Genomic DNA, 25,341 nt, shown 5'->3' with positions numbered 1-25,341 from the left:
TCCACCACTGTTGTCAAACTGGCTTCATTTTCCCCTCACTTTCTTTGATGCTCCAAGAAGGAAGAAACCAGATGGGGGGCTTTGAGGGGCCCAGTGCTTGGGGTCAGAGTTTTCAGGCTGGCGTGGAGGGGGTTAAGGCAGTGACCAGATAGCAGCCTTTTGGCAGCAAAGCCCTCCTCAGCAGAAGGAAGGATATAGCCCTATGAACTGCCTGCTTAACAATGCCTCACATGTCCCCAGGGGCCTGCCTGCAAATAGATTTCATCTTGCTTTCTCTTGTACTTTTCAAAGCTTCCTGTTTTCTCACGGTCCTTTTGGACAGTTTACAGTCTCTCTCTCCCTCCCTCCCTCTCTCTCCCTTTGAGGAAAGGAACACCCTTCTTATTAAGAGAGAGAGAGGGAGAAGAATGTGCGGGAAGGGCAGTTTCACGGAGGCCATTCTCCTCAGCTGCAGGCCGCAGCTCTCTGACCTCTTCTCTCTGAATAGGAAAACACAGGCTTCCTGGTGCATCTCATTTCTAAAGCTCACACCAGGCTGGCTGGGGTGAGGTGGTGTGCTGCTTCTGGCCCCAGCCCAGTGGCTGCCCACTGCTATCACCCTGTCTCTGGCCACAGCCGACTTCTCCATGGCTGTCAGCATGGCCACTGGGGTTCATGGCAAGTGCCCGAGGTGCCTCCAGGCCCTGGACCAGGGAGGAGAAGGGTGCCAGGAGGCCGCGATGAGGAGGCCCGGAGCACACAGGCATCCGTCAGCTGTTCAAAGGGCAGACTAAGGATGGGGGAGCCAAATAACTCGGCCCTCTCCCAGCCCTGAACCTTGGATGAAGCCTCTTTTTCCATCCTCATTTCCTAGACCTGGGGCAGGCACAACCGCTTGCATTTCTACTACACTTCAAGTACCCTGGTGGGTATTTACTCAGTAGATTCCTCATTTGGTTCTTCCTTTAATATTCCCCTCATCTTCAAAGAGCTTTCCATTTCTGGAATGTAAAAGAATCTACTATATACACAATAATAACAGTAAAAAGAGCTAATATTTATTGAGCTCTTACTATTTGCCAAGTCCTTCTTGTGAATTATGTCACTTGATCCTCATAACAACCTTCATAGGAAACAATGATTATTATCAACATTATACAGAAGAGAAAATGGAGCAAGTTCTCTGTCCTTCTGTGTCTGCACCTCCTCTCTCTACTCTGACATCTCAAAGCCTAGTAACCCATGCAACACATGTTTAAAGGGCACTTTAAAATATTTGTTTCCATTTTTTATTAAATTTTGAAGTCCACCTCCATCTTAAAAAGCAGGTGGATGGAGAAGCTCAGATTTCATGTCGAGACACACTGACGGAGCTCCTTGGAGTGACCGAGGGGTGAAGCGGGGGCACGCTGGTGGAGATGCGCACCTTTGCAATGAGATCAGAGTCCTCACCACTCCAGCGGCTTCCTGAACAAACATCCACTCCTATTTTCATCTCCACAGACCTTGGCAGAGATGATTCAGCAGGTCCTGCTTGGGCACACTCTTAGCTTCACATCACATGATTTAAGGAGGCCTTGACTTCAATGGCTGCTTTTCTCTGGAGAAGAACCTAGAGATTTGGTGATCCCTCCCATCCATTCCTCCTCCCTCTCGTCTAACTCCCCTCCCCTACTGTGACAATTCTGCTTGGGGCTCACATCTCAAGCTCCAGCCAAAAGCACCGTGATTTACTGGCCCCATCCTCTTTCTCTGGCCTGTCTTTACTAACAGTGTCTGAGAGGTTTCTCTCTTGAGTTTCACAGACATAAAATATCTCCATACACTTGGGTGTTTTCAGATGAGGACAATCTTCTGAGAAAGATGAGAAGTCCAAGTTCTGGATAAGAGCCTAAAGCCTTGGTGGAAAGTCAGGGGCTGAGAGGAAGAAGCTAAGTACCTACCACCCAGGTGTGAATGGAGCCCTAGTATCTCAGGTCCTGCGTTAATTGGCTCTACCCTTCTGCCACTGAGGAGTTTAGTTTGAAAACTAATAGGTTTTGTGGGAAAAGGATGAGAGCTGGTGATGGCTGCTTTTTAGAATTTTGCATGAAGTAATGATATTTCCCTGACTTGTTTATTTCCCCAACCAAGGACTTAGGCATTCAGAAGTGTACTATATGTGTAGTCTTGTGCTTGATACTGAGTTGGCTACAAAAAAAAGGAAGTCAGCTCATTGGAGACTACCTGGGATGCTGTTTACAGCCCAGACACCATTTTACTAGGCGCACACCTCTGTGCATGGAGTTGGGGAAGGGAGATAGATGGGACCTTGGGGCAGGTGAATTGCAAGGTCTACAGTACCCCAATGTCCCAGAAGGTGTGGCAGCAACAAGAATTTGATCATTGTCACAATAGTAGTTACCTTACTTGTGGTGTAAGGTTGACTAAAGTGTCTGAAAATATCTTATGAAGAGTCTTTATCTTTGTGTACAACAAAGTGCACTCTACACATTTTTCACAGTTAGGCTAAAATTCCATCCCCTTTACAAAACCTTCTCAGACCAGTTCAGTTTCTAAGGCTTCAGCAACCACAGATAATAAATGAAAGAAGTTCTCTCATCATGCGAGCCAAGTGCAGAAGGTGCTTGTCACTTCTTTTCAATGACCTCTTTCTGGCCTATAAGACCACGAGACCCCGTTCATGCCTGGACTAGTGCAGTAGCCTAATTGATCTTCTGGCCTTCAGCTTCTCTCCCCCTACATGCCTTGTCCTTAACCACTCATGGCTTTTCCTTTGATCAATTCTTCCGTGGCTATGTTTCCCACCCCTTTCCTCACTCAGCAGATGCTTACTGAGGAACTATGATGTGTCATGCCAATACTAGGCAGATAATAAATAAAAAAGCAGGCAAAGCTTTAATGCATGTTGCAGTCTCCTGAGTGAGAACATATCTGAACCAAATACTGGTTATACTCAGCAATTGTAACAGCAGCTTCACTCCAAATAACCAGGAACCATCCCACAATCCAAATAAGGAAAGCTTTTTCTAAAAATGACCCATGACTGGAAATCCCTAATGTAGAATATCTAGGTTCAAAGCTTCTTTTTGGCCTGGCATGGTGGCTTACCCCTGTAATCCCAGCACTTTGGGAGGCTGAGGCAGATGGATCACTTGAGGTCAGGAGTTTGGGACCGGCCTGGCCAACATGGCCAGAGATCCCCATCTCTACTAAAAACACAAAAATTAGCCAGGCACCTGTAGTCCCAGCTACTTGGCAGGCTGAGGCATGAGAATCACTTGAACCTGGGAGGTGGAGGCTGCAGTGAGCCAAGACGTCACCACTGCACTCCAGCCTGCAACAAAGCGAGACTCCGTCTCAAAAAAAAAAAAAGCTTTTAGCCATGATGGTGGAGAAGTGGGCAAATTAAGCTAATAAATATAACTCTAATAGAACTTTTATACATGTGCATGCTGAGCCACAGATTGATACATCTTAATAAATTATCTCAATTGAGAATAAAAGAGTCATCTATCTTACATATTGCTTCTCTTGAGAAAGTTGGAATTAGACCAATTCTGTCATCCTTTTCCCCTCTTAAGTCACCATTTTCAAATGAATGTGGTGTGCAGGTGCTCTGTCTGGATGCTGAGCTTGGAACCCCATCAACTAGGCCAAATTCATTCATGCTAGTAAGAGAGAGCAAAAGTGGGGAAAGTACTTACAATTCTCAAACATGAATCATTCAAGAATACAGAACCAGCCATTCATTATCCATACATGGACCCAGCATTCTTCTAGGCTAAACTCCCCAAATCATCATTTGAGCAGTCTATCTACTCTTTCAAGACGAGCTCAACACTCATCTCCCATAGCCAACTAATGAAATTATTGCCTTCATTAATAAAAATTTAATCCAGAATCCCCAACATTGGCCCTAAAAACATATCTCAGTGAGAAAGGAAAACTGGTCTACGGCCATACCACCCTGAACGCGCCCAATCTCGTCTGATCTCGGAAGCTAAGCAGGGTCGGGCCTGGTTAGTACTTGGATGGGAGAAAGGAAAACTGGTGTAAGCCTCAGAGGATGCCTCACCCTGAGTGTCTCTGTGGCCTGTCTCACTACATGGTGCAGCCTCAGCTCCACTGGCCTCTGAGGTTGGGGAGGTAAGGAGAATTCTCCTCCCTTAACATTCTTGTCCAGTCACAGACACAAAATCACTGTTTGCATTCCTCCTACCACAGCCAAGGAAGGGCTGAAATTTTCCTGTTCCAGTAAGGCTTGGGGACAACAAAAGCACCCCCAAAGCAGTCTGTTTCTGGGTTACACTTTCTGCGTATACAAAATCACCTGTGAGAAGAAAGTTCTGCTCTTCTTCCAAAAGCAGTTGGAGAACCAGTTGTGCTTCATGTATTTGCACTTCGACTGAAATAGAGAGAATGATGAGAAAGAAAGAAAGAAAGAAAGAGTAAAACATGTTTACTTCTTGTACACCTGAGATACTACTCTCACTACTTCAAATTTCTACCCAGAGAAAAGACACACTCCTTCCTTAGATGATTTTTCTTTTTTTTAACTTTGAAATCCATGCCAGTAATTAGAAAATAAAGCAATTTAAAAAGCATTGTCTGATACATTGTATATAATAATACAGTGTATTATTTTATTCTCTTCTGCCTGATACAGAAGAGTTGTGTTGGGAGACACACAGTATGGTCTGGTGGTTGACCATGTGTTCTCTGGCATCTGATGGCCTGAGTTCATTAACCCAGCTTCAGCACCCACTACTTGTATGCCTTGACCAAGTGACATAAGTCCTCAGATTGTGCATCTGTAAAATGGGGGTGGTAATAGCAACCATCTCATATGATTGGTGTGAGAATTAAATAAGATATTCCATGGTAGACTTAGAACAATGCCTTCCATATTGCAAATGCTGCATAAATATTAAACACATAATCACATTCTTATTATTAAAGGAGGAACACTTGTAGCCACTGCTTTTTAGATCAGCTCTTCTCCTTTTCCAAAGCTTTTATTCAAAAGAAGCTTTACAAGCTTAGATATTTTTACTTTGAATTTAAAGATCTCTGAACTCCAGGAACAAATCTCATGAATCTACCCCTACTTGCTCCACCTCTGAGGCTCCTTCCTGATTTCCTTATGGACATTTTTCCTTGCAAGCAGATTAAAATGTCAATGTCCAAACAAAGTAGAAGTGGTATCTGTGCTCCAGGGGCCTGGATGGGGCTTCACTCGGGCAGAGTAACCTGTACTCTCATCCCCATCTTCAACAGCTTTGTGGGAAGGAATTCAACCGGATGCACAACCTGATGGGCCACATGCACCTGCACTCAGACAGCAAACCCTTCAAGTGCCTCTATTGCCCAAGCAAATTCACCCTGAAGGGGAACCTGACACGCCACATGAAAGTCAAGCATGGAGTCATGGAGCGGGGCCTTCATTCCCAAGGTAATCACTCTTCTGGGAAGCCCTACAAGTCAGTCTAGTGGACAACAAATGGGAGCTGAATTCGTTTTATTGGGCATTACCTTGAGGGTTATTCTTGTCAAGACCACAGCAGAGTAGCAGGAGTAGCCTTATGATGTTACTAGAAAAAATCTGATGCTAATTTCTGAAATAGTAAGTACAAGTGAATTAGAGTAAATTGGACTATCATCATGATGCCAGTTGGTACCATTATTTGTTCCTTTGTTCCAGACACTACATCAGGTGCCTTGTCGCTAATATTCATGGCAACTCCAGGCTGGAAGAACTTCTATTATTTCTATTTTACAGCGGGGGGAATGAAGGCTTCAAGAGATCAGTTTGCCCAAAGTTGCTCTGCTGAAAACTGGCAGAGTCAAGATTTGAACCTAGACCTTTCTGACTGTGCAGCCTTTATTGTATCCTCTTCATGGCTTTGCTGTGAATGGGCACTCAATTTTTCTTTCCTTTTTAGAAAACAGATGTGTAAGCCTTACTGTTAGCAGAAGTATGTTGGTAGCAGGCTAGGTCTTTCCTACTTGTTCACGACCAGACACACCCAAGGACAATTTTCCTGCTTGGTAGGTAGGGATGATTGGCCCATATGCAGAGCAGGGGTTTATACCTCCTCCACTGAGTCCTCACTGAACTAATGAAAAGTTCTCACTGCCTTTACCTTCTCAGTCTCAGGGCCCTTGGCGGTGAAGAGTTTATGTTCCAGATCTACTCAATTCAGCAGGGTTGCTCCTTAATCGTCTAATCAACCAGTCCTTCAATAAACAGGCAATAAATGCACTTGTGTCCAAAGCAGTGAACTACACGCAGCGGCAGATACTAGGGGAAGCAGACCATCTGCCCTCTAGGATGCCTGTGTTTACAAAATCATATTAACAGCTTTTCGGTCACTAGTATGATCAAAGCACAGGGTGAGACACCTTACGGACATCATTGCTTGGCCCTACAATGCTGTGAAAGAGACTGTGTTATTCTCATTTTATATGAGAGGAGGCCAAGGGCTAGAGGTGTTAGATAAACTGCTCAAGGTCAAACAGCAAGTCTGAAGACAGAACTGGGATTCCAACTCAATTTCTGAATCAAGCCAGTGCTCACTACCCTAGGCAGAAACATGGGGTGATTTGTTTGTGTGCTGTTTCACTCACCTCCTTACAAAAGAGATGGTCGAGTGGGCGAGCATATTCATAAATAGATACACATATGCACACACAGTGTGAAACAAAATGATGGTAGCTTTCAGGTTTTTCACAGTACCCACTGAGTTTCTAGTGACTCCTGGATAACAGGGAGCTGTGGTCACAAAAAAAAGGGCTGGAGTTTGTGCAAAAGCCCTGAAAAAAATTGTAGTTAAAACAAAAACAATTTTATGTTTCCTGCAAACGTTTTTCCCCTGAATTATTCACTGAATCTCTAGTTGCCTAAGCCACTTCCCCAAGCTAGACCTGGATTTTTCCAGAAGCGGTGAGGTTTGCTCTGTCATCAGGACAGGAGACATACAAGTCAGTGGGGAGACCACACTCCAACTGAAAGCATGACCTGGTCACCATGATTTACCCCACACTGCTGCTCAAATCCTAAAAGACACCTAACAGCTCTGTTGTTCTGGAAAAATAACTATCAGAGGGTTGCTTTGAAAAATTTTAAGAGACTTTCAACAATCTTAGTGTTTTCATCTACAAAGGGTATTAGCTTTTATTTTTCACTCTAGCTTTTGAAATGGCTCAAAAATCATTAAAAAGATCTTTCCTGTCCCCTGACAAGATTAAAGATACAGACAGCCTCATTGCCTGACAGCATCAAAAAAGTGAACAAAATTGGACATCATCGCCCCTACCCTTCTTTTTTGCACCCTCCTTCCCAGAAGCCTGGTCTGGCTGCACCCCGGGACCCCTCCCTTCCTGTTGCTCCTCCTCAGTGTCCAGCCCGTCCCTGGAGGCCTGACTATTGGATCATCAAAGGTCAAAGCCTTAAAGATAGGATCAAATGAAATTGCCATGCTGAAAAGCCCATCCCTACAGCCCTGCAAACTGAAGCCAAAAGTGAGGACTCCTTGAATCACTGTGCCCAACAGCAGGGACACTGGAGGTCAGACACAGGGGCTGTGTGAGCTCCTCAGAGGACCTCTTCATGCCATCTCTACCCTGTCTATGAGTAGGCTGTTGGCAAAGGGGCCACAGTCGTGGGGTGGTGTCTGCTGCCCCAAATAGGATCTCTTTGTTTTGTTCAAGATGAAAATGGCTTTATTATTGATTTACTTTTTTTAACGATAAAACGTATGCTCATGGTAAAAAATAAAACAACAATACATTACAAGTGAAAAGAGAATGTTAGTTAATTTTAAGATTTTGACATCCCTCCTTCCAGACATTTTTTAATAGAGATGGCTAGCTAGATAAAATCAGGTCTGCACTATAAATAAATACACACACACATACTTACATATATAGTTTGCTTTTACTTAAAATACATTGCAAATATCTTTATGTGCTCGTTAGTAGGTCTCTACATCCCCTATGCATAATTCGCTATATGGATATATCATTATTTATTTAACAAAACCCCTATTATTAAATGCAAAATTTTTTCACTGTTATACTGTAATAAAAAAAAAAGGTGATATGCATCCACACAGTGTTTCGTGCACCTGCCTGCCTATTTTTTCAGTTTAAATTCTCAGTAGCATAATTGCTAAGTCAAAGCTTATTTTTAAAGCTTTTGGTGCATGTTGCCAAATTCACCTTAAAGGGATTAAACCAATTCGGACGCTGTCTGTGACAAGCCTCCCATGACCACATCCTTACTGGGAATGATCTATTTTTAAAATACGCATCAGAATACATTAAACGGCCCCGGGCTGCTCCCCTTCCTCAAGGTCCCATTTCCACAGCATTTCCTCAGGTGCATGAATTCTTACTCTGCTCTCCTAGGTCTGGGAAGGGGGAGAATCACCCTGGCACAGACAGCCGGTGTCCTGAGGAGTCTGGAGCAGGAGGAGCCCTTTGACCTCTCTCAGAAGCGCCGGGCCAAGGTGCCCGTGTTCCACTCAGACGGGGAGAGTGCCCAGGGCAGCCACTGCCACGAGGAGGAAGAGGAGGATAACTGCTACGAGGTGGAGCCCTACAGCCCTGGCCTGGCCCCCCAGAGCCAGCAGCTCTGCACACCCGAAGATCTGTCCACCAAGCCGGAGCATGCCCCCAAGGTGCTGGAGGAAGCCTGTAAGGAGGAGAAGGAGGATGCATCCAAGGGAGAATGGGAGAAGAGGAGCAGGGGCGACCTTGGGGCAGAGGGTGGCCAGGAGAGAGACTGTGCCGGCAGAGATGAGTGTCTCAGTCTCAGGGCTTTTCAGAGTACCCGGCGGGGCCCCTCTTTTTCTGATTACTTATACTTCAAGCACAGAGATGAGAGTTTGAAAGAATTACTGGAGAGGAAAATGGAAAAACAGGCAGTGCTTTTAGGTATCTAAGTGGACAGTTTTAAAATTGCATTTGGAAAATGAGAACAAGGCAGTTCAAATATAGCTTTCTGCATGAACTGTCATTTTCTGGAGACTGGCAAATAGTACCAATCTCTACAAATGGCTTAGACTAAATGAGCAGGGATGTAGGTAATGGAAAGCCTTCTCAGGTCATTCACGGGGCCCTTGATACCCTTCACACATGTGCAGGGTCTTCGTCAGTGGCGTTTTATGCATTGCCAGTATAATAAACTGTGAGTATTCTTCCAGATATCTAATTGTAAGCTGATACTGAGGTGCTTTTAGAAATTCTACTTTCCTTTGATTCATATGCAATACATGGTAAATTTCTAATTGCAAAAATATGGTGCTTGAGGTGTCACTTTCTTAATAACTATTTAGGTGAATTTGTGAAGGTTATAATATTTTCCAGATAGATGAAAATATTAGTTGTCATATATATAAAAATAGCCTTTATTCTATAACCAAAAATGTCAGAAATGGCACAGGAGGATGAGCTATTGAAGAGAATGCTCTCGAGTAGTTGCTGCAGATATAAGGTAAAATTTCAGGAGAAGAATAATTTTGACTAAGGGAAATTGGTGACCTAGAATACTTAGATTCTCTCATTCTGTGTCAGCTGTCTTCTTCAGGTTGAGCATTTGGAGCATTATTTTTTAGATGACATGATGATGTTCGGGGCCCTGGCTCCTCAGACAAACCCTCACTTCTCGAGCACAGCTCCCTCCTGGAGACCATTGCTGTCTTGCTCTGAGGCCTCATGCCCCATAAGACAGATGCAGGGGCCGGGCATAGAGGCTCACGCCTGTAATCCCAGCACTTTGGGAGGCCGAGGCAGGCAGATCACTTGAGGTCAGGAGTTTGAGACCAACCTGGCCAACGTGGCGAAACCCCTTCTCTACTAAAAATACAAAAATTAGCCAGGCATGATAGCGGGAGCCTGTAGTTCCAGCTACCTGGGAGGCTGAGGCAGGAGAATCGTTGAACCCAGGAGGTGGAGGTTGCAGTGAACTGAGATCACGCCACCGCACTACAGCCTGGATGACAGAGTGAGACTCTGCCTCAAAAAAAAAAAAAAAGGACAGATGCAGGAAGAGTTGTCACCAGGGGGCTTTCTCCTCAGAGCTAGAGCTTGGGGGGTGACCTCAGAGAATTCTCCCAGAAATCTAAGCTCTGACTTATTTGGGGTACTAGAATAGTTGACAGCTAATCATTAGTAAAGAAGACTCTGGACTGTGTTCTCAGTGCTGACTGTACATTGGAAGCATCTGGGGTGATCTTTAAAAAAAACCACCAAACCAAGGCCTCACCCATTAAGATTCTGATTTAATTGATCTGGAGTGGAGCCCCAGGACTGGAATTTTCCAAATTGCTCCAGGCGATTCTTATGTGCAGCCAAGATTGAGAAGATTGAGGGACTAAAATAGAACTCACCATTTCTGTGGTTCCAGAACACTTCCCAGAGACTTCATAAGTATTTCTGTTCCTAGCCTCAGACTCTTTAAGGTTGAGAATAGGAGACCTCACAATCATACTGCTGACTTAGGCCTTCTTACCTGTCTGTAAGAGCCTTATGAGTGGACACACACACTCTATATATAGATACACACTTTTTACATTATACTAGAAGATGATGCCTGTGATGTTTATGGTCACTTACTATGTTGAAAAATGCGTGGCTGGCCTATGGTGACTCATTATTCCTTCCCAGATGCTTGAACCATGATGCCAGTGAGTGGAAATGACTCTATTGGGTGGGATGGGCCCAGCAGGTCGGACTTACTTAGGCGCTGGCACTGAGAAAAGCAATACTGATCGGGTGTCATGTACATGTGACGGCCCAAAGCAATAACCCTCTGGTACTGTGTCTGTTTATGTAAAAACTTCTTGTTTGGTAGTTTTGACTCTTATTTGTAGAGCTAGGTACTTGTTATTATTGTGCTTCATCCTATCCCAGATTTCCCAGTACATTCCTTTAGAAGACATGTCCATCTCCAACTGCTGGGGGCTGGCCTTTTCTGTAGGCCAAGGTGCTGCCCCATTAGCCCCACCTGGTTGTCATCACTCACCCATGTGTTGTGTCCATCTCCAACCCATTTCCCCTGCCACCTTGCCTAAAGCTTCTCCTGTCAGCCTCCCCACCACCATGAAGTGCTAAGAGCACTATGTCCTGAGGTAAGGGCACCTGCAATGGAGATGGTGAAGAGAAGACTGTGGGTTTCTGTGGTTACAAGCACAACTCTGGGTCAAAAACCCATTCCAAGTCCTCAGAGGGGCAAGTCCCTTCCATCCACTATTAATATAGCTCATCAGTGCCTCTGATGAAATTGCCCAGGAGGCTGGCAGAGTGGCCTGGGAGACTTCCAGCTCTTAGGGTCTGGTTACACATTTATTCACACTGCAGCCATGTGTTGAGGACCTACTATGTGCTGTGTTTGACCACACGTCCTGTAGAATGCTGTTTGGTTCTGAGTATGCCTGGCTGGAATGGAAACCAGGAAATTCTAGAGTAACAGGCTCTAGTCCTATCCAACCAAAACAAACCTCATGGGAATGTTTGAGGGACCAGTTAATGTTGAGACAGAGAGAGTATGGTCTAGAATGGTGGTTTTCAGATTGTGTTTTGAGAAGCCGGAGGCCATTTTAGAGTGGTAAGGGGAGGAGAAGCTCTCAACTCCCACACCCACCTCACTCCAAGCAGCTCAAGTTCCATCTGATTTATACGTTAGCATTCTAAGTAAAATTTTATTTGGAGGCAGTAAAAAGGTCTAGGAGAAATAAAAACAATTTGTTATGGAGTGTATTCCAGGGCCTGTTTTTAGTTGTTGACTCTGGGCATAAGACACTTAATTAGATCTAACCTGATGGTTAATACAGCATTAACCTGAGCACCAAGGCTAAAGCATTGGTTTTGTATGCTGTTGAGTGACCAGCATCCTGGTTTGCCTGGGATGATCCTGGTTTAGACCTGTTGTCCCAGGATAATTATTCAAGTGTCACCTTAATTCTCAAAAGTATTCCAGTTTGGGTGAGAAATTACATGGACACTTTATGCATGAGCACAGAGTTAAGGGAAGGATTGGCCAACCTTGCCTGATGAGCTGATGAACCAGAAGGCAAGCCTTGTAGAAGAGTCCATGTGGGCCATCTCAGAGAACTAAGGGATGAAGCCTTCCAAGATTACCAACATTCCGAAACCAGAATATCATATTTTGAGACTCTGAAAATAGGTCACTACCAAATGCTTTCCAGCCTTTTGACCACTGTCACTTTGAACCAATCAATGGACCAGCCAAGTGGCATATTTTTCTTTTATTCTTTCCTATGATTACTCGTCATGTTACCTTTCAATTCCTCTTTCTGTCTCTCTTTTTAAAAATTTGACTCCCCACTGGCCATGAGACTAAGGCTGACCTTTCATAAACCCACAAGAGTAACTGGTATATTTGTATATGAGTAGTTGCATGAGAAAGCTCAATGTGCATACTGTATTTATTAAGCCCTGAAGGCATTTAATAAAATATTAACATGGCGTTTTGAATTATGATCTTTGTCTGCTTTGCTGGAACAAAATATAACAGAGCTAACATTTGAAATCCTTCGCATATTTGGACAACATTACACCAAATGTTGATTTTGTACAGAACTCTGGCTTGCTATTTAAAAACTAAAACTCTAAGTATATAGCAGCCCGAGTTGTGAATATTGCTTTCTGCTTCACTGAAAAAGCAGTTTACCTGAAAAGAGCATGTAACCTATATTTTGTTAATTTAAGCAAATAAAGACATGTTGAAAAAGCTGAGTTAATTATTTGCAGATACCTGAAATTTTGCAAGGAAGCTGCCATTGTCAACATCTCACTCCTGCCATTATACCCTCAGCCAGGGTGGTTCCCAGTGCTTGGCTCCTCAGCCCCAGGGATACAAGTGTGTTGGATTCTCCCTCCCTCAGGGCTTCAGAAAGAGAAGAATGAATTCCAATCCATCTGCAGGAAGGTGACATCTTCCTCATCCTGTTGCCCTTTCCTATTCAGAAAAAAATTATTCTGGAAGGATGTCACAGGCAAGTGGGAGGTGAAGGCAGGATTGTCTCATTCTGCCTCACATTCTTTGTAAAATAAAGTTCAACAAACAGGCAGTAGACGCTATAAGCAAAGGCTCAAATTCTGCTGCTAGGTGGCCTGTGTTCAAAGCCCAGCTCTCCCACTTCAATCTTTGGGACCTGAGACCAGTTCATGAACCACTTTGCGCCTCATTTCCTTATCTGTGAGATGGAACTAGGAACTCTACCTTTTTTACTGGGTTGTTGAAATGACTTAAAACATGCAAGACACTTGGAATGTGCTGGGCTCACAGTGATGCTGTGTTAAGAATTAGGCACTGCAAGGCCAGGCACAGTGGCTCACGCCTGTAATCCCAGCACTCTGGGAGGCCTATGTAGGTGGATCACAAGGTCGAGAGATCGAGACCATCCTGGCCAACATGGTGAAACCTTGTCTCTACTAAAAATACAAAAATTAGCTGGGCGTAGTGGTGCGTGCCTGCAGTCCCAACTACTCGGGAGGCTGAGGCAGGAGAATCGCTTGAACCTGGGAGGCAGAGGTTGCAGTGAGCTGAGATCGCGTCACTGCACTCCAGCCTAGCTACAGAGCGAGACTCTGTAAAAAAAAAAAAAAAAAAAAAAAAAGAATTAGGCACTGCAATTGTCAACAATGTGGCCAGAAGACTGAGCACTCAGCTTCTTGTCCTCAGCAGAAACCTCACAAAGTTGTGTCAGCATGGGGGACTGTCCATTCTTGGGGAGCTTCCCTTTAAAACAGCAAAACTGCAGCACATATTGAACACTGTGATATGCCAAGCACTGTGCCAGGTGGTTTACATAGTCGCATATGTATGTACATGCCCCAAATTACCTAGTTAGCAAGTTTCTCCTTTGTCTGTAGCAGGCAAAGCATACAGCCTATAGCATGTTGGGTTCTCTGGAAGCAGATGCTGAGACAAATTTGGATGGAAGCTACTTATTAAGGATGAACACCAGTAAAAAGAGGGAAGAGGAAAGAAAGATTGAGCAGAGGAAGAAAGCAACCTGCAGTGCAGCCCTGACAAAGCCTCAGCCAGCATGGTGGGCAGCTCTGGGGCAAATGTTGCCCATCAGAGTTGTGCCAATTTGAACAGAAATGTCCATTCCTCTACACCCCTGCCTGGCTCAGTCACCAGATGTGGGCTTCCCCAGGAAAGGTGTGACTCTCTGCAACTGGGGCAGACCCCGAAGGAGCTGGCAGCTGGAGGCTGTCTGCCAACTGCACTCTCATAGCTCGGGTGCAAGTGCTTCCTTGAAGAGAGACTAGGTGACTCATCTCTGCCTCACCCCAGTCCACTTATTCATGCATATTCATGAAGCATCTCCTGCAGGTTCCAGTGGGCTTCTCTTCCTGATTGAAAACTTAGAAGAGAAGGTGAGCACAAATTTCAGCCCCCACAGCTGCAATGAGTCTAGGGACCAAAACTGATACTCATTTTCTCTTTCTCCATTACCCAGTCTAGACTCCCCTCACCATCAGATATCACCTCTGGCAGTCTTGGTGGCTTTCATCCAGGTTCTCATCTGCAAAAGGTCTGAGCCCTTGTCACCATGCTACTATGGACTGAATATTTGTGTCCCTCCAAAATTCATGTCTTGAAACCATAATCCCCAATGTGATGGTGTTTGGAGGTAGGGTCTTTGGGAGGCAATTAGGTTTGGATTAAGTTATGTATGGGGCCCCCATGATGTGATTAGTGCCCTTAGATGAAGAGGAGGAGACTAGGCCTTCTCTCTCTCTCCCATGTGAGGGTGTAGCAAGGCAACTGTCTGCAAACCAGGAACAGCGCCCTCGCCAGACATTGAATCTGCCTGCACCTTGATGTGCACTTCCCAGCCTCCAGAATTGTGAGAAATAGATGTTTGTTGTTTTAGCCACCCAGTCTATGGTGTTTCGTTACAGCAGCTCATATGCTATATGACATATGCCCTTTGCAAAATAAGGTTGCTGTGCCTGTTCATTTAACATCACAAGTGGGCCAGGAAGTATCAAAATGAGCCTAAGTAGGTCATTGGGTTCCATACTATACTTTCTGACCCACTCTGTAACAACAGCCCTACTTCCTCCTGATGATCGGCTCAATTACCTCTGCCAAGATGGTGACTCCTCTCCTTGTCTTCTGCACCCTGGAGGCAAGGAACAAAAGTGTCCAGGTGGCAGCTGTGGCTTATAATTTAATGATACTCTTGCTATGTTCCAAGGTGAAAGTGTACCATCTTTGAGAATGGGAGTTTCTAACCTTGCAGAGCCCAGAGTTACGTGATAAGAAGTACAACTCCACCATCCCCCACAACCCGCCAATCACCCCAGAGTGTTATTGGGAGTGATGGCAAGGGGGGCCACTCCAACTTCCACTCCTGGTCCCTGGACCTATGCGGTCTTTCTATTAAGACATAACAGCATATAAAATCTTTGATTCAATTATATACCAGAGGGTGGCACCCCATCCTTCCAGAGTATTGCTTCCAAGAAGCACTGTAGGGAGCTAGCCACTTCTGGGTGGTGCATATTTGATATGATCAGTAGATCCTGTGGCCAGGGCTCATTTCTAACCTCAGTTACTATAAGCTGAAGGCCATGGCTTGATGCAATGTTATATGGGATTCTATGCCAACATAGCAAGCATTCCATAAGCCCATCCCTTGCATAGTGGTGCTGGCTAAGTTCCCATGAGCAGAAAAGCAAGCATATACCCAGAGTATGTGTCTATGCCAGTAATGAGGAACCACTGGCCCCTCAGGATGAAAGGAGCTCATTAGAATCAACATCTTACCAAGTGACTGATTGGTTTTCTTGAGCAATGGTGTCATACTGGAAGCCCATCACCAGTCCTCATGGTTGGCATGCTGGATATCCAGCAGTGGTAGTAGCTAGATCAGCCTTTGTAAATGCAGTTCTTGCTGTTGGACCCGTGTGTAATGTCTGCCAATGTGGCTACTTTGTTCACATGTTCTTTGCTCCAGCACTGGGGTGGGTGAAGTCAACTGGTGAGGTCATTTTTGTCTGCCAGGTTATTTAATGTCTACTCCGTGGTAGATACTATCTAATGATGTGTATTAACATGTGATATAAAGATTTTCATACTCTGTGTTCACTATCATATGTCTATCCACATGCTCTACCCTAGACAGAGAATAATAGTGAATCCCTACTTTAAGTAAAATGGTGAAGAATTGCCTTTCTGAGGAAGTGAAATTTAATTTGAGAACTGAAGTATAGAAGGAACAGGCCAGGGAAAGAGAGAAGAGCATTCCAGATAGAGCAGACAGCAGACGCAAAGGTCCTGTGAGATTATATATATATATAAATATAAATATATATATATTTATATATATATTTCATATATATTTCATATATATGATATATATATTTCATATATATTTCATATATATGATATATATTTCATATATATTTCATATATATGATATATATATCATATATATTTCATATATATGATATATATATTTCATATATATTTCATATATATATTTCATATATATGATATATATATTTCATATATATATTTCATATATATGATATATATATTTCATATATATATCATATATATATTTCATATATATGATATATATATTTCATATATATATCATATATATATTTCATATATATGATATATATATTTCATATATATATCATATATATATTTCATATATATATCATATATATTTCATATATATCATATATATATTTCATATATATATCATATATATATTTCATATATATCATATATATATTTCATATATATATCATATATATATTTCATATATATTTCATATATATATATCATATATATATTTCATATATATTTCATATATATATTTCATATATGTATTTCATATATATATTCATATATATTTCATATATATATTCATATATATATATATATATATATATAAAAAGTATGGCCAGTTTAACAATTCATTATATTAAGCATTCTGGCAAATAATTTTGTTTCTTCTTCTAGGAAACTGGTATCAACCTTGTGTCAAATGAGGGGATAGATAAGGTATTCATCATCTTCCACCTGCACAGACTGTTGTTGTGTCATTTATCATTGCTGAAGGACAGCTTCCCTTCCAACCTGTGGCAAGTCTAGCGAAGAAAACAGTTTCACTTGGAATGGCAGGTTATCCAAGTCAGGACAATATTTAAAATCCTCAGCAGTGGTTTTGCAAGAGTGTATACATACAAGATTGAGTCAATTCCCTCTCTTCACCCCTTAAGGCGGTGTGGTAGAGCACAGCAGGAGAGGGTGTGTGCCACAAGGTGAGGCTAACATGGAAAGCCATTGAGCAAGGAGGTGAAATAATGAGATTCAGTTTTTGAAAGCTCATTCTGACTATAGTGGATAGGGTTGGAGGAAAGCCAGGATGATGCTAGAAGACCATCAAAAGGCAGTTTCCATAATCTCTGAGAGATAATACTGGCCTGGATTAAGGAGGTAGCAAATAATTTAGAAATGAATGGTTCAAAATCTGATGTGGAGGTCCAATGGACTTGTTATACTGAAGGTAAATTGTAATAAGATGCATATTTTTCTAAGTTCAAAATAAAATGCCACTTGATATAAAGTCCATCTCCTCACATAATGACTGAAGGGATCAATTAGATTTTTATGCTGTCGTAAAAACCGTGCTCTTCACTTAGTTGGCAGGAGGGAAGATTTACTAAGTAATGTATGTAAAACTAAGTCCATCTGGTTTCTCTCAGTTTTGCCTATGTTACAACTGGTGAAGAAGTAAATAGTCAAGACTGAGGAAGGCAATGAGGTTTCTCAGACACAGATTCTGGGAAGAAATGACAGAATAACAATGCCAAATGAACACTGAGTTAGAAGATCAGAAAACTAATGGAAAGGCTAGAATTTCAAGACCATCATGTGAGGCTGCAGAGTCCTTTTCACCTGCATAGAACTTGAGGACATCTTTGATACAGCCAATAAAATAATACACCCATGAACATGAACTTGCACAAAGAGTTAACCATCTCTATTGTTTTTATTCACTAAATGGAGTCCAAATACATTTCCATTTTTAAAATACAGTTCTCAAAGGATGACAGTCCAGTTATCTGGAAAATTTTATCTCATGATCATCTTATTTAGCAACGGTGTAGAATAAATGAGATATCGTCACCTTTTAAGTCCCAAAATTAATTGGCCCATGGCACCACTGATAGCACCTTAAGAAGAAACAAAAACACAAAAACATGTGGAAGGAATTTGTTCCTGCCCTTAAGGAACACACTGTTCTTAGCTGGCCTGCTGAGGCTGGCAGGAACATGGCTAATGATTTCTGAAATCTCCTTTCTCCAAATCTGCAAAGCCTTAAAGCTAAAAATCTCTGTCCTGTGAAAACCCAGGTGTGAACACAGCCTGGTTCCCTGAAGCACTGTGGCATTTCTTTTTCTTTCTTTTTTTTTTTTCTTTTTCTTTTTTCTTTTTTTTTTTTGAACATTAGAGCTGAGCCAAGAGTAACTTCCATTCCCGTTAAAAACTCACTCTGCAAGTGGAGGAAGACATGCTCATTTGATAGCTGGGGAGTGACCCTTATGGGGTCCCTGGGGACCCAGTATCAGTGGCGCTCACTGTTTCCTCTTCCCTGGATGCAACAATATATTAAGGGAGAAAACAAAAAAGAGGAGGTTGGCTCTTTTCATGATTTTCCTTTTTAATTTTTGTTGAAAATGGAACAGTGTTCTCTTGATCCTTCAAACAAATGGAGGGGAAGTGGAAGCCCAAAAGTTTCTCTTACGTTCCCCAGAGAGGGTGGCTGTGTTTGTAGTGTGATGTGGGAAAGTCCTTGTGTATCTACTGCATTGTCATGGTGTACCAATATGATTTGCAGTAGGAAGTATGGGATGAATAGAATTTTTATGTAAGAGAGAAAGTGATGGAGCCGCATTCTTTGAATCAAAGATCTCCATTTGCCCTTCATCTCTAAGACATGCTTCCCCTGATGCCACCCCTTATCTTTATTAGCTGATGAGAAAAAACATAAGAGCTCTCTCTGAGCCTGACCCAAACAATGAGTCCAAGCAGAAGTCCTTGCTACTCAGAATGCACTTGGGCAACGAAAGTGAGAGAGTGAGGGTACTTGGCAGGACACACCAGAGATCACACAGGCAACGTGAAGGGGAGGCGGAGGGCTATTAAAACTTCTGGCATCATACCTGAAGAATCATTTTAAACGGACGTTTGAAATACACCATGTGACTCTTTTCACAGAATGGATCTTAATAAACAAATGGTCCTTGTAAGGAAAATGGATAGATGTATTAAGAGACATCAAAAAGATTACAAGGATAGTGCTTTCAGCTTAGAAATTCATCATATTAAGCATGCTGGCAAATGGTTTTGTTTCTTCTTCTAGAATGTAGCAATAATGAAATTGGTTTCTCCTTATGTCAAAGCTTTTGGAAATAAAGCTTTGGATGAGGCAAGATCTATTCATCATTCTGGACTTGCAGAAACAATTGCTGTGTCATTTATCATTGCTGAAGGACAGCTTCCCTTCCAAACTGCGGCAAGTCTAGCGAAGAAAACAGCTTCACTTGGAGTGGCAAATTATTCAAGTCAGAATAATATTTCAAATCTTCAGCAGTGGTTTTACAAGACTGTGTACATACGGCATGGAGTCAATTGCCTCTTCTCCCTCCTTAAAAACCAATTGAAAATAAAAGAAATATGAAATCCCAAGTAACGGCAAAGTCCTTACAGAAAAAAAAAAAAAGCAAAAATCAAAGCAAAGTTATGCAGAGCCTCAGAAACAGATAATTACAATGTCAGCCTCCCCAGGGACATTCAATAAACATTTGTCAGGTATACTGATGCATCTCTCTGAAGCACACTGTTAACAGGGTCTAATCCCCTTAGAAGTCACTCTAAGCCCCTCTCTGAAGACACAGGTGATTTTGTGGATTTCAAATGGCTCTATTTCCAAAAGCTCCATATGCCTCCATGCTATTAATCTCCTTACCTTCCTGCAGGGATACTTTACTTTTGATCTCAGGTTTATCTACTCAAATGCTTTGCCTTATTCAGACTGTTAGCTCTCAGAGCGAAGGGCCTGGCTACTACTACACCGTCTTCAGCAAGGTTTTAAATATACTTGCAATTGGATACAGCCACTATCTCTTCTTCTCCTTAGAATTCCATCAGACCAAGGTTGATACATGAATTTATCAGGAGAAGCCTTCAAGAGGACTTCTACAAAATGCTGCTGTTTTAAAAGATGCATTTTCCACTATGGTTAATTAAAACTCTATAAGGAAGAGAGGAGCTTCCAGAATGATAAGGTAATGATGCCAGTGAAACTTCTCCCCCAGGGAGACATCTATTAAACAGGTAAAAGACAATCATTCAAAAATCTCTGGTGATTGGCCAAAGGGCTTACAACAATTTAAGGAATATTTATTCAACAAATCTACAAAAACTCAGTAGTAACAGTGAGAGGCCATGGCAATCAAGCTAGGATCTTCACCCTTCCCCCTCCCCAGCTCCAGGTGGCTTGTCCAGTGGGCTTGGCAGCCAGGTGGCAACCCCACCTCCCCAGCCTATACAGACGGAAGATCTCTCCTGGGTGTGCATCCAGGCCACAGTTTCCCCCACCCTCAGCTGCTGCTCAGTGGGGAGCAGCTGAGTGGAGAAGCTGGTGAGGAGTGCAGCCCCTCTTTCCCCGCAATTCTGTGTTGTGGTGGAGCCGTTCTAGTGGGTTCGGCAGCCAACTGGCATTCCCATCTCCCCGTTTCCTGGTGTAGGAAAGCTATTCTAGGCCAACTGAGCAGCCAGTGAACACCAACAGGTTCCATTTCCCCTGGCTGTGCGCTGTGGCAGACCTACACTGAGGGAGGTAGCAGAGCATGGTGGTGATGGTTGTACAACATTGTGAATATAATTAATCTATTCTTAGGTTTTACAATATCATCTTTATTGTTGTAGAAATACAGGCCAGGTGCGGTGGCTCTGGCCTGTAATCCTAGCACTTTGGGAGGCCAAGGCGGGCAGATTGCCTGAGCTCAGGAGTTCGGGACCAGCCTGGGCAACACAGTGAAACCCTGTCTCTACTAAAAATACAAAAAAAAAAAAAAAAATTAGCCAGGCGTGAGTGTGTTCTCCTGTAGTCCCAGCTACTCGGGAGGCTGAGGCAGGAGAATTGCTTGAACCTGGGAAGTTGCAATGAGCCAAGATCGCGCCACTGCACTCCAGCCTGGGTGACAGAGCGAGATGCTGTCTCCAAAAAAAAAAGAGAAAGAAATATATACATAACATAAAATTTATCATTTTAAGTGTATAATTCAGTGGCAGTAAGTATATTCTCAATGTTGTGCAATCATCCCCACTATTACCAGAAAATTTCCATTATCCCAAACAGAAACTCTGCACCCATTAAACAATGATTCCCACTATCTCTTTTCCCCAGCCCGTGGTAATCTCTATTCTACTTTCTGACTCTGAATTTGACTACTCAGGTACCCTATATAAGTGGAATTACACAATATTTGTCCTTTATCTTAGGCTTATTTTACTAGCATAATGTTTTCAAAGTTGATGCATGTTATAGCACATGTCAGAATTTCCTTCATTTTTAAGGCTGAATAATATTTCATTATATATATTTATACTACATTTTGTTTACCCATCTATCCATCAATGAATGCTTGGGTTGTTTCTACATTTTGTCTGTTGTGAATAATGCTCCTATGAACATTGGGGTACAAATATTTATTTGAGTCTCAGTTTTCAGTTCTTTCCATTTTGATTTTGAGTATATACTGTCTTGATTCATTTTCTGCTGCTATGAAAGAATACCACAGACTGAGTAATTTATAAACAGTAGAAGTTTGCTTGGCTCATGGTTCTGGAGACTGGGAAGTCCAAGACTGAGGGACTAGCATCTGGTGAGGGCTTTGTTGCTGCATCACACCATGGCAGAAGGCATCACATGGGTGAGAGAGAGAAAGGGGCCAAACTCATCCTTTTATCAGGAACCCACTCCCAAGATAATGGCATTAATCCATTTATGAGGGCAGAGTCTTCAGGACCTGACCACCTCCTAAAGGTTGCACCTCTGAACAATGTGGCAGTGGGGATTAAGTTTCCAACACATGAACTTTGAGGGACACATTCAAACCATAGCTTATAGCTAGAAGTGAGATTGCTGGGTCATATGGTAATATTCTATGTTTAATTATTTGTGGTACTGCCAAACTGTTTTTCACAGAAATTGCACCATTTTAAATTCCCGCCAGCAATGCACGAGGGTTCCATTATCCCCACATCCTCATTCAACACTTGTTATTTTCCATGTTTTAATAATAGCCATCCCAATGGGTGTGAAGTGTATCTCACTGTGGTCATAATTTTTTCATTAAAGCACTTGAATTCCTTTATATATTCAGCTGTTAATGCTGGGATCCATATTTACTTTCATAATCTCCCTTCTTTTCTCATGAATATAAAAATAGAAAATGAAAGATGAACTGTACCTGCTCCCCGTAAATAGAAACTGGATGCCCAGTGAATTATATGGGGTTTATTCCTATAGCTGTGCTGTTGTTCTGTACCTCTTATCCTTCAGACAACAAGGACCCTATCTGGGTTTTGAATAGAAGCTTTGTCTTAGTCCATTTTGTGCTGCTATAAAGGAATATCTGAGGCTAGGTAATTTATAAAGAAAAGAGGTTTATTTGGCTCATGGTTCTGCTGGTTGTTCAAGAAGCATGGTGCCAGCATCTGCTTCTAGTGAAGGTCACAAGCTGCTTCCACTCATGGTGGAAGGTGAAGGGGAGCCAGCATGTGCAGACACCCCATGGCAAGAGAGAAGGCAAGAGAGAAAGGAGGTGCAGACTCTTTTCAATAACCAGCTCTCTCAGGAACTAACAGAGGGAGAATTCACACCCCTCTGCCCAGGGTGGGTGGGCACTAGTCTATTCATGAGGGAGCCCCACCTCTGCCATGGCCCAAACACCTACCATTAGGCCCTACCTCCAACAGTGGGAATCAATTTCAACATGAGAATTCAAGGGGATGAACATCCAAACTATATCAAGTCTTTACTCCAGTTAAGGCATTTTCTTCTGTTTTACCATTCCATTTTCTGTTTCCACCCTGGATCCTATTTTCTCTTTATCCTGCATTGCAAGTTGACCTAATAGCTAACTGTGCCCTTGGTTGACCTCTATAAAACTTGCATCACAAATATTGTGGGTTAATCTTTCCTAGGACTTGTCTGTGTATAGCAGACAAGCACTGCATCTTCCCTTTGGGTGGGTGGAGGTGGTGATGTGCATGCACAGGGAAGTAGCGGAACATGTATCCAGCCAGGATTCAAGTTACTGGGTCTACCCCTTTGTCGAAGTCTGCACATTTTAAACTGTAAAAACTTCAGAAATCAAGCAAGCAAAAACCCCAAAAAAACCTTTATGGGGTTTTTGTTTGTTTAGAGAGAAAGAACCAATGTGGCTAAGTATTCACATGAGGCATTTAGCGATAAAAGCCTATACTTAGCCACTGAAGATAAGCTATAGTCATCATATGCAAAGCCTTGATACTTTGTCTCAAAGTTAAAAATTTGTCTGTAGTATTTGCCAACCAAGACTTTCCCCTTTGAAATCAAAACAAGAGGACCCACAGCTTCATTTACTCATTCAATGAATGTTCATTGAGCACCTGCTACATGACAGGCACTGTGTTGGCGAGGCTCTGGAGACCCCAGAATAAGCATTACAGACGCATTCACTGTCCTAAATGAACTTAACAGTTTTGTGAGGCCATTATCATTCCATCAATCTGACTACCCTAATAAACAACAATACATAAGCTATGTAGAAAGCTCCCAAATTATAAGCAGAATGATTAAATTCCTTTCGAGGCAATGATCTAGAATTCTACTTATATAAATGAACTAGGTATAATACTAACAACTATTACAATTATTACTTAAATGTGTACAATAGGTTGAGGTTGTCAATCTAGACACCTCTCCCCTACCCCAAATTTTAAATGTCTTCCCTGGCAGTAGAAATTCCTTTTCCGATGCTTTCCAAGGTAACAGTGGAGAAGGACTTGAGTGCTAAGTATTGTAAGAACCATGAAACATGGTTCCTGACCACAAGCAGTTTATTTCTATTCATCTAAGCAATAAAGTATAACATTTCTCTTAGCATAAGGTACATAGTTTAAGAAGGAATTTTAAAAGTCAAGTCTTACATTTATATTCAACTTTAAAATGTCCAAATCCCTCACACCTTTAGCTTTGATCCTTAGGGAGCTCATAAAAACCCATTGGCTTGCACGGTTATTTGTCTGAAGACACAGAATGATTTATTTGAGACCTCGTCCCCTGGCCCTTCACCCCCCGGCAAGCTTATGGAGAGTCAACACTAGAACACATGTTTCTCAATAGCAGCCCTAGATCTTTCCATCCTACCATGTTCAAACTTGCATTCCAGAAAGAATCACATTTCCCCTTAAATTTCTCCTGGCCACCATGGGCCCAGGAAGCAGCAGAGTTGAAGGGTTCTAGTGAAAGAACCTGGCTTTCACGTCAAGACAGACTGTTTGTGAATCCTGGCTCTGCCACTTGTTAGCTGTGGAACCAGGTTTACATACCCTTTACTTACTCTTTTTGAGCTAGTTCCCTCCCCTACAATAATTCAGGGTGGTGGTGACGAGCACAGGCTGTGGACTAGGGAATACCTGGGCTCTAGTCCTGGTTCTGTCTTACACTAGCTGTGAAGCCCTGGGGAAATTATTCCTTCCATCTAAGCTTCAGTTTCTTCATCCGAAAAATTGGGAGTCATATAGTACGAACCTCATAGAATTGTGAGATGTAAATGGGATAATGCTTGTAGATACCTAAAGAAAAATAAGCACCCAATACATGTTAGCTCTTATTACACCTACTCCAGTGACTACACAGGTATGTGCCTAGAGTAAGGCCTGACACACAGCTGACCTACAAACCATCACATCAGTTTCCCTCCTCTGTGTCCCTAGGCTGACCAAACACAAATGTGAGATCATTAATATTACTTCGGATGTGATGGCATAATGTTAGGGAGAATTCTTTTACATCTGCCTTCTCATTTTACTCTATTCCCCAGGATTCCCGATACAGCAGATCACTCTTCCTAGTGACAGACACACACGCCTCTCCCCACCACGTAACCCAATCAGCTGCAGGGAGACAGATTCTTGGCCTGGGCAGACTAGCATTTGCATTCTTTTCCTGTGAACTCCATCAGAGGGCATCTGGAGGGAAAGTACCTCTCCAGCTGTGACAGACAGTCAAGAAGAATGAC

The 25,341-nt window shown here is 42.6% G+C and overlaps 1 protein-coding gene and 1 long non-coding RNA gene across 3 annotated transcripts in view; one reads left to right on the top strand and one right to left on the bottom strand.

The window, feature by feature from the left end:
* Positions 1 to 12,736, top strand: part of ZNF366 (zinc finger protein 366) — a 67,217-nt gene extending 54,481 nt beyond the window's left edge. Inside the window, exons 4-5 of the mRNA XM_054489906.1 lie at positions 5,260 to 5,434; positions 8,392 to 12,736. Coding sequence (XP_054345881.1) covers positions 5,260 to 5,434; positions 8,392 to 8,927 — 711 coding nt within the window. The 3' untranslated portion in view covers positions 8,928 to 12,736. The remainder of the gene's footprint in view (positions 1 to 5,259; positions 5,435 to 8,391) is intronic.
* Positions 1 to 25,341, bottom strand: part of LOC134739588 (uncharacterized) — a 98,239-nt gene that overhangs the window by 38,426 nt on the left and 34,472 nt on the right. The gene's annotated exons all lie outside the window — the stretch shown is intronic.

Source organism: Pongo pygmaeus, chromosome 4 (assembly GCF_028885625.2).
Source record: "Pongo pygmaeus isolate AG05252 chromosome 4, NHGRI_mPonPyg2-v2.0_pri, whole genome shotgun sequence".
Taxonomy (NCBI): domain Eukaryota; kingdom Metazoa; phylum Chordata; class Mammalia; order Primates; family Hominidae; genus Pongo; species Pongo pygmaeus.
This window is presented reverse-complemented; position numbering and strand designations above follow the sequence as displayed.